Source organism: Pundamilia nyererei, unplaced genomic scaffold (assembly GCF_000239375.1).
Source record: "Pundamilia nyererei isolate P.nyererei 1_Seehausen unplaced genomic scaffold, PunNye1.0 scaffold00093, whole genome shotgun sequence".
Taxonomy (NCBI): domain Eukaryota; kingdom Metazoa; phylum Chordata; class Actinopteri; order Cichliformes; family Cichlidae; genus Pundamilia; species Pundamilia nyererei.
In genome coordinates this window covers 131,319-141,293 of record NW_005187494.1, presented here as the reverse complement: position 1 = coordinate 141,293, position 9,975 = coordinate 131,319, and the positions used below count along the sequence as shown (strand labels likewise).

The 9,975-nt window shown below is 39.2% G+C and overlaps 1 protein-coding gene across 5 annotated transcripts in view; it reads left to right on the top strand.

Moving 5' to 3' along the window:
- ago4 (argonaute RISC component 4) overlaps positions 1-6,872 on the top strand; it is a 21,746-nt gene extending 14,874 nt beyond the window's left edge. For 3 of the 5 annotated variants that reach the window (XM_013912583.1, XM_013912582.1, XM_013912581.1), the window contains exons 11-19: positions 1,852-2,000; positions 2,447-2,631; positions 2,727-2,886; positions 3,146-3,317; positions 3,474-3,617; positions 3,730-3,864; positions 3,950-4,051; positions 4,275-4,474; positions 4,758-6,872. In XM_013912583.1, coding sequence (XP_013768037.1) covers positions 1,852-2,000; positions 2,447-2,631; positions 2,727-2,886; positions 3,146-3,317; positions 3,474-3,617; positions 3,730-3,864; positions 3,950-4,051; positions 4,275-4,474; positions 4,758-4,866 — 1,356 coding nt within the window. In that variant the 3' untranslated portion in view covers positions 4,867-6,872. The remainder of the gene's footprint in view (positions 1-1,851; positions 2,001-2,446; positions 2,632-2,726; positions 2,887-3,145; positions 3,318-3,473; positions 3,618-3,729; positions 3,865-3,949; positions 4,052-4,274; positions 4,475-4,757) is intronic. The other 2 variants (XM_005739675.2, XM_005739674.2) reach the window with 1 other exon arrangement.
- The last annotated feature ends 3,103 nt before the right edge of the window (positions 6,873-9,975 follow it).

Below are 9,975 nucleotides of genomic sequence, written 5' to 3'. Positions count from 1 at the left end.
TTTTTTTTTTTTTTTTTTTTTTAAATACATTTTTCAGGTTGTGTTGAAAAGAGATGGAGAACCACTAAACTTTTGGCATTCGACTGAAGTTCCATGTGGCCACTCAGTTTGAAGAACAAAGCTCCTAATGGCCTTTGGCAAATCTTATTAACTTAATTGAAAGCTTCCCTTTGAATTTCCAGTCGCAACCCAACTGAAACTGGAAGTGCTCGGTGTCTCTTTAAGTGGATGCAATACTCATTATACTCATATTACTCATTAGGACCCCTGACATGAAGCAATATAAGAAAACCGGTTATTTCTTGGCAATTTAAAAAGAATCAAAAGTTCAGATTTTTTTTAATTTTTTTTTTTTAAATCTATTTATATTTTTTTGCGCGCAATACGTTTACATGACTGACCAAATTGGCACTAGCCTTTGAGGGACGAAGTCATTATTTTGGCAGCAGGGTAACAATCTACCTCGGAAACACCCCCCACACCACAACTATGGACTCACCCAGCCCTGGTGACTTCAAGGCAAACCTAGATACTGCTAGCTTTAATTGGTGAATCAACTTGTTGAACTTGTACTCAGAATTGGCAGCAAACCAACTGATGTTGTTACAGTTGTAGCCACATTAAGTTAAACTCATTAAATTTGTCAGTAATTTGCATGTCACAGCTCAACAGCATGATATCTTTAGAAATGGTTAACTAGTCTGTACTACAGTGTCTCAACATTTGCCTTTAACGCATTGAGCTTTAGCATAAAAGAAGGAAGATATTTAACTATGTATCTGTACTTGGCCACTGTTTCAACAGTCCCATCATCTGTCAGAGGCAGCAAGGATGGACCCAGACCAATTTGGATGGGCTTCCTGCTCCCATCTAAACTGACAGTTTCCCAGATTTTAGCTAAAAGTGAACCATTACAGAGTGAATATGTTGCAAATAATGACTTTCTATGTCTGTTTCAAATTCATTTAGGATAAAATGCAAGCAGCTGTGGCAGACTTACTAAATGTAGAGGTAAAGCGTATCCCACCACACCCACTGCCCCAAACACTTGGTTGAAGAGTAGGTATACTTCAGTCGGCCAGGACTTTGTTCGGTTGACTGCAGCCTTCAAAACTGAGACTTTTTTTTTTTTTTTTTCTTACACAAGTCTGGTGATGCCAAAATAAATGTCATGAGTTAACACTTTTTTTTTCTTTTTTTTCTTTTTTTTTTTTTTTCCCCCCTCTATAAGCAATGGTAAAACTGGTATTGAGGTATCAAACATTTAAGCCTTTTAACACTTGTACAGTGTTCCTAGCCAATGTACAGTGTTTACAGGCATGTTCAGCTGTGTGTTAACCCTCTGAGGTCAAAGGATGTGGATAAAGAAAATTAAGGGAACACTTTGAAAATCTTAAATTTGATCTAAGCCCTTAAAGGGAATAAATTATATTTTTCACTGACTGTTACATCCTCATGTTCTCAACAACTTACACAGTGAAAGATTTTGGCTCTGAAATGTCATTTGAGTGCCAATGTGTAATTTTGAAGTGTTCCCTTATTTTTTGAGTGGTCAGTGTGCATATAACTCTAACCCTATCTCATTTTTACATTTTTGGATTAAAAAAAATGTTTTCACATGTTTTGGCAACCAGTGGACAAAATTCTCATACACACAAACTTTTTTTACACATTTTTACAAAACAAAGTCCTATTTTTTTATTTTTATTTTTTATTTTTTCCCCTCTTCAACGTAGGGTTAGTGTTAACCTTAAGGATGATTGGACTTCAGAGGGTTAATGCTTTGTTTGCTTGTAATTGTTGCAGCTTTTGTATTGGCTCATCCAACTGCAGGGTTGACTAAGAGTGTAGGGGCTCTCTCCGCAGAATAAAACAGTGGCGACGCCCAATCAGGGCGTGTGGGACATGAGGGGCAAGCAGTTCTACGCTGGCATAGAGATCAAGGTCTGGGCTGTGGCCTGCTTCGCTCCACAAAAACAATGTCGTGAGGACCTGCTCAAGTAAGCTTTTAACAGCTGTTAGTGCAACATTTTAAAGAAATATCTAACATTTACGCTTATACTAAACACTCAGTGTTACAGTGAAATGTCTGGATTTAATTCTGTGCACAAAAATATGAAACTAAGTTCTGTAAATGAGAACTCACTTTTAATACTCCAACTCTTTAGACTAAGCTGCTCAAATCCCCCCCCCCCCAACGGCATCATCACTGTTTAAGTGCAGCATGAGAAAACCCAGATTCTGAAGAGTGCAACGATTTTAAAGCTTTGTATGTCTATATGATGTTAACGATCATTGATATAACATGTTGGCATTACTACTAACTCTAAACTACAAATCGGGAATATTTATATGCAAGCGGTTTTTCACAGCAGTAGATGGGAATTGCCCACGACCTTGAATTGGATAAGGGACTGATTTATAATAAACTCTGGGGTTTTAACAGGAGCTTCACTGACCAGCTGCGAAAAATTTCAAAGGATGCTGGGATGCCCATTCAAGGCCAGCCTTGTTTCTGTAAATATGCCCAAGGAGCTGATAGCGTGGAGCCCATGTTTAAACACCTTAAGATGTCTTACGTTGGTCTGCAGCTGATTGTGGTCATCCTTCCTGGCAAAACACCGGTCTACGGTAAGGAACTTTTCTTCATTTTTATTTTCTTCTTTCTTATATGGATTAAACAATATTGTGACTGTAATCTTGGTCATGTTGGTTGTCTTGTGCAGCTGAGGTAAAGCGGGTGGGAGACACCCTCCTCGGTATGGCCACTCAGTGCGTGCAAGTGAAGAACGTGGTGAAGACTTCCCCTCAGACCCTCTCCAACCTCTGCCTCAAGATTAACGCCAAGCTAGGAGGCATCAACAATGTCTTGGTGCCTCATCAGAGGTCAGAAAGAATTCTAATTTGGCCACAGAGATGCAATTTCTTCTCTTGAATGGTGAAGATTGTTTAAATGTTCTCTGGAAAATGAAATCTTCCTTGGTAATCATGTGGGACAGAGATTTTTTTTTTTTTTTTTTTTTTTTTTTTGCAAACATGTGAGGATTATTAATTATACTGTTACAGTATTAGTGCTGTTTATGCAGTATGAAATTAAAAATGACGCATACTCCTATTTGTTTTGGGTTTTTTTTGTTTTTTTCAGGCCCTCTGTGTTCCAGCAGCCTGTCATCTTCCTGGGTGCTGATGTCACACATCCTCCAGCGGGTGACGGGAAAAAACCATCCATCGCAGCAGTGGTGGGAAGCATGGATGGCCACCCAAGCCGGTACTGCGCCACGGTGCGAGTCCAGACGTCTCGACAAGACATGTCCCAGGTAACTACAGATGTGCTTGAAACTGACACAGATGGTCTTTATAAAACAGATCTAATGTTTTACCTCAGTATGACCCAGCTCACCTCCATTAAACCAAAGTTTGCTCACTTTTTAATACTTTCCTGTACTAACTCCAGATTTGTTTTGCATCTTCAGGAGCAGCTCTTCAGCCAGGAAGTTATCCAAGACCTTACCAACATGGTCAGAGAACTGCTAATCCAGTTTTACAAGTCGACACGCTTCAAGCCCACACGCATCATCTATTATCGTGGTGGTGTATCAGAGGGACAAATGAAACAGGTAATACTGGCAGCATGTAGAAATTACAAACCATAAAGCTAACAGAATGATATGTAAAATCAAACGCCTTTGAGTTTTGTGTAAATTCATTAAATTATTTTTGGTATTTCAGGTAGCATGGCCCGAGCTGATAGCCATCAGGAAGGCCTGCATCAGTCTGGAGGAGGATTACAGGCCTGGCATTACCTACATTGTGGTCCAGAAACGTCACCATACTCGTCTCTTCTGCTCTGACAAAGCTGAGAGGGTTAGCAGTTTACCCAGATGTGTGCATTTAAGGGATATCTATTGGTCAATCTGTTCCCTAAGTCTGACTTTATTACCCCTTGCAGGTTGGGAAGAGTGGTAACGTTCCAGCTGGCACCACAGTGGACAGCACCATCACACACCCGTCCGAATTTGATTTCTACCTGTGCAGCCATGCTGGGATCCAGGTGAGCTTACATGATAATAAAGGAAAATGAGTGAAATTTGTGTCCAGGTTATTAACTTTTTGCAGTGGAATAGCTTCCAGAGCATTGGGAGGGTGGACAAAGATTAGAGCAACAAACAGATTCCAGGCAAATCTGCGGTTGTGAGTGAGCTGGAATAGAGCAGGAAGTCATTTCATGAAGTTGTAATGCAGTATTGACATTGTTGCATTGCTTTCTCTTTCAGGGAACCAGTCGCCCCTCCCACTACCACGTCTTGTGGGATGACAACTGTTTCACGGCCGATGAACTGCAGCTCCTTACCTACCAGCTGTGTCACACCTATGTTCGCTGCACACGCTCAGTTTCCATCCCGGCCCCAGCCTACTATGCCAGGTTGGTGGCTTTCCGAGCCCGCTACCACCTGGTGGACAAAGACCATGACAGGTAAGGGAGCCTCGTATGTAACTACAACAATGTCATTATCAGATAAAACATAAATGAGTGTTTAAGATGTTTCTAAAACCTTTCAAATTAACCACATTGTTTAAGTTCTAATGTAAAACTTTTTTTTATTGGTTTTTAATATAGAAGTCTGTGCATCAACTCACTTTAACCTATTAGTTTAAAACTCTAAAGCACCTAAAAGCTAAATTATTAAATGTCTTTCTAATCGGTATTGATGGTACAGAAAGGAAAACCGTACTGACACTACTTTTTTGTCTTGCAGCGCCGAAGGCAGCCACGTCTCAGGCCAGAGTAATGGCCGAGACCCCCAGGCATTGGCAAAGGCAGTTCAAATCCACTATGATACCCAGCACACCATGTACTTTGCCTGAACTAGCCTGTCAGCCAGTCCACTTGTGGATCTACCCCATATATATATTTTTTTCTTTTTAAATCCATCTGCCCCATTCCCTGTTTTCCTCCTTCCCTCTCTCCTTGTAGTCTTTTCTTCATACTCACTCTACATTTTCTGAATCTGCACCAAAGCGGCTCGTGGAGGGGGATTCATCTACATCCCAACGTCCAGCAGGCTCTGTTTCATGGAACAATTTCCAACCAGCGTTCCCAATCGAGCCGCCCTTTTAACCAGCAATCCAGCACTGCGAACCCACAGGGGTTTACAATGCACAAAAGAGAAAAACGAAAAAACAAAAACAAACCATACACACATCTACGAGTTGAGCCATTATTTTGCGTTTGTTTTTGTTTTTTCTATTTGAATGTCTGTACTCATGTGTTTGTAAGATACACTGAGCGAGAGAGTGGGCAGGCGCAAACTGTGCCCGCACAGCTCTTTAGCTCTCCCAGCTAAGCAGGACTCTTATCTACTTTTACCTCAAAGCCCTTTTGGGCAAAATCTGTCACAAGGTCTTGGGTTTATCGGGTGGTGGGGAGGGAGCTCTACATGAACAGAGATGGAGGGGGGTTGACCTTTTGAGAATGATATCTATATCTATATATATTTTCCTTTTTATGAGCGTGTGTTTTAACTTTTTCTCCTTTTTCGGTCTTTTACAAGCGAGGTGACCTGGGTGTCCATACCCATTGCGACTTTCCTCCCATCTTAGCGAAGAATACGCAAGTCTGTGTGTGTGTGCGTGCATCTCTGTATATACATTTACTGCTGTATGAGAGTGTTTGTGTGTGTGTGTTTCATGGCAGGCCACTGAATTGTAAAGGGAAATCAAGGAGATAACTGCTGTAAATGCCTCAGATTTGTTGTTTTTTATATTCACACATACAGTACATATAAGCATATATTTACATCTATAGAGCAACTTTGAGACATATGACTTAAACAGGCCTCATAGAGGCACGTGTGGGTATTTGTAGCAGTCCTGGGTCACTTATTAAATGAAATGCTTTATTACATTTAGAGTGGTTGTGTTAGCCTGCTGCTAGCACAGGCTGGATAGGGATTTGCACCTTTGGGAGACGGCTGCTTTCTTGTGCCTCTAAACATCCTTGAATCCCAGAGTCCATTTCAAGTAGTAACTGAAGCCAGGACTGATGTGTAGCAGTAGCAACCATGGTCTGGCCTGTGACTGGTTCAGCATTGGGACCTGTTTAAAAAGCTGAAGGCATTAAACACAGTATGTTTTTATCAGTCTTGCTTTCTGTGTGAAAAGTGGTATCCAATTTTTAAAACTTTTGGGCCTGGTTTTTAAGAAGGGTTATGACACTGCTGGACATTTTTAAATTTGTTTTCAAGGAACCTGGAACCAACTTAATTTTGATTTTTAAGGTCTCCTTTGCTAATGTTGGCCAATTCATTGCACTGACCAGGGATGCTAAGCAGGAACCAGAGGGCACTGTCAATCTCTTACCTTTATGCATTTATACATACGAATCAACAAAGCAGATTTGTAAAAGTTTAATATAAGATGTTTTGTGGTTATCTTAAACTGTTTTAGACCTAGTAGTTTACTGTTGTTGTTCTTGTTGTTGTCACTGTTGTTACTATTGTGATCAAATTTTTAAGGTCGGCAGCGAAGCCAGTTATATAGCTACTAGTGTGATTTCAGGAATAGACTTCAGTTGTTGAGCTGCAGGTTGAGGGGTTGAGTTTTCAGATTGGAATTTTTTTTTTTTTTTTTTTTTTTTGTAGCATTCTGGTGAGAGGTAGTTCTCAGGATGGATGAATTCGCGCCTCTTCTGCAGGTTCTGATGTAACGGTGGCCGACTCTAGTTGTCTTGTAGCAGTCAGACTGGTGTAACAGGTCTGCCATGGTGGTGTACGTCCCGCACCGGGTGTTGGCTGGTTTTGATCCGATAGATGGAGACAATCGGGAAATGTTGTTATGGTAGGCAATGAATTGAATTGAATTGTTTTTTTTTTTTTTAAAAACAATTTTACTCGGCGTGTATGTCAGTTATATCCATCTTACAATTCTCTATTTAACAGTATTTTTTTGTGCTTTTTATGCATTTCAACACTGGATTAAATTGACGGTAAATAGAAGCGCTGCCCCCCCCCCCGCCCTCCCTTTTTTAACATGGAAACTAATGGTGACAGACGTACAATTGGCTCCCCCTAATGTTGCTTTTGGATAATAATGCAGGACAGCAGGCTTTGGGAGAAATGTGCACGCCTCATCGAGAGGGACAGCTCAGTGAAAACCCTTTTGTAATAAACCACCCGTAAAGCAGCAGGTTTACTATGAATGAGTTTGAGCTCCGTCTTGATGTGGGCGTGGGCATCAAGTGGAGAAGCAGGAAATGAGTAGCAGAAGGGGGACTGGGGAGGATGTTTTCCAGGCGTTGCTTGCAATAAGTTTTAAATGATGCAGATTAGTTTTTACAGTGTGCAGTTCTGTTAGCAGATTTGATTAAATATTCATCTGGGATCTCCAAGGGGGAATGTTTAAATCACAATATTTGGTCATTAAAATCCAGTCAGATAAAGGCTCACTCCCTGTTTATAAATATTACAAAGCAATATTAACCCACGTTTTCAAATATGGTTAAAAACAAAGATATAATTCTACTCATTGTGATTGTTGGTCACTCGCTATCAAATCTCTGTATTTTTATTTTTTAATTTTACTTTTTTTTTTTTTTTTTTTTTTTGTAAACATGATTTGCTTGTATCAATCAGTGGGAATGTGCATTCGGTGGAGTAGTTGTGTAGGCTTTAGACTCTTTCTTTCAAGTAACAAAATGTAGACTTTGCTCGCCTGCATGCCAGAGTATTGTCCTTTAAAAAAAACAAAATGACAAAAAACAAAAAAACTGAAAACCTTTTTGGAGTCATATTTATTATGAGAGAAAAAAAATATAAACTTCCTTTTTTTGGGGCGGGGTAAATGTTTATCAATTTAGTGGGACTGTTTTAGGCTAGCAATATTTGTCTGTCTCTCTTTAAGATGTATTTTAAAGATTCCTACACAAATGTCAGTAATTTGGGAGGTACAAGCTGTTTTTTGAGGTGAGGGCTTCTGCGCTTTGCGTCGTGTTCCAAATCAAACGAGGTACTTTCTTCAAACGTGGACCCGTTAAAGACCGAACTCCTTTCCTCTGAGCCAGGTTACTGTAGAGAGCATCCATTTCGTCTTCTCGCTCCTGGTTTGTACCTATTGCCACGCCTATTGGTGGGCGCTCTCCTGTTTCCATGGCAACTCCGCTGACCCTTCACAGATATACTTCCTCTTTTGTGTAGAGGTCCCCAAGGCATTGACGGAGCAGGATTACCTCTTTTTAACCTTTTTAAAACAAGATCCATAATTCTTTCTGTGCCCCAATGGAAAGAGCATGAATTATTTTTAAATTCCTCTCACTTTGATATATTATATCTTGACAGATTTGTAATTTGACATTGTGTATTATGTCTTTTTCCCCCTTTTTTGTTACCCTTTTCCCCACTTTTTTTCTTTTTTTAGGTTTGTTATAGCTCTGCTTTATTTTTTTATTTTTATTTTTTCCTGCTAGTGGTCTCTGAAACTGTGTGATTGTCTAATAGCAATAGAATCACAGAATCTGAGCGATCCGATTCTGGGAATCTGGTGGTTCAGATTCTGTGAATGAACGGAATCCTTTAAGTTGTCAAGGGGCAGGGTTCGTTCTGTCCCTGCCCTCAGAAGGCCATTCACTTGCTGTTATTGCTATTATGTGACATGTTGAATTGGTTTTTGTTGTTTTTGTTCGCCTGCAGGGAATTCTTGTGTTAATGTGCAAAGTAATAAATGGGTATTTCATGCCTATAACATAACTGTGTGCGCTCGTCATTGACATTTAGCCTGTAATATTGATTAAAAGGTGGATTTATGCCCACAGAGCTAGATCTGCACTTGACACCAAAGCCTACATATGCATTTATTGTCACTAGATGGCATTCTTTACCAAAGTAAATCAGATTACAGGATGATGGCACTTGGTAAAATATTAATGATGTAAGCTGTTCCTGTCCTTGGATGCAGCTGAATAGTGTAACAATATCAGATATATTCTGTCTTAAGTAGCCTGAAGAAATCTGAACACATTTAATTTAATTTAATTTTTTTGCTTCAGTAAAGCAGGTGTTAAGTTAGTAGTCCTGGCAAGAGTGTAGGGATGGGGTCCTGTATGTGAACAGTGACTTGAAATGTTGAGTATTTAAAAAAAAAAAAAAAAAAAAAAAAAAAAAATTAAAGTTTCATCCCTTTTTTTTTTTTTTTTTTTTTTTTTTTTTTTTTTTTTTTTAAATAGAATGCAGTTTTGGAAAGCTGAAAGTTTAAGAATGTAGTGCAAGTAATGGGATAAATTTTTATTTTTCTCAACAAAAAACCCAAACAAAATACATGCTGTACAATACAGAAAAGGGTCCAAAGATTAATGGAAATTGTTGTGGGGGCATATTTAACAGTATAAGTAGGATATTTTCTCTTAATGATTTCATTGTCAAAAAATGTGACGCTTTGTCCTTTATTGTAAATACAGTTTTTTTTTGTTTTTTGTTTTTAACTATAAAACCTTTAACTACAAACTTAACTATATTTTATATTCATTATACATGATGCAAGCATTATGACTTTTTTGTTGTTGTGATTACCATGCCTATAGCTCATGAAAATCAGAAAGCCAGTTTAAATTTAAAGAACAAACTATTCACATAAATGTTTGTCTTGGTATGCAGACCTTGGTCAATACCTGCAAACCCAATCAGAGGGAAGACTGCTTATTTGATGGTTGTTTAGATGTCTATCATTGATGTTCTCTAATAGGAGGATAAGCCACAGGTCTTGCTGAAAAGGCTGGCTGTATGGAGGTGTGTAAATAATAAAGTTGGCTGAAGGGAAAAGTATGAGGGAGAGAAAGAGCATGGTCACAGACTTGAGAGGACTGTCAGGAAAAGTTGACTCAAGAACTTCACAATGAGTGAACGGAGGCTGGTGTCAGTGTATATAGACGTCTTCATAACCAGTGTTGGTCAAGTTACTTGAAAAAAGTAATCAGTAACTAATTAC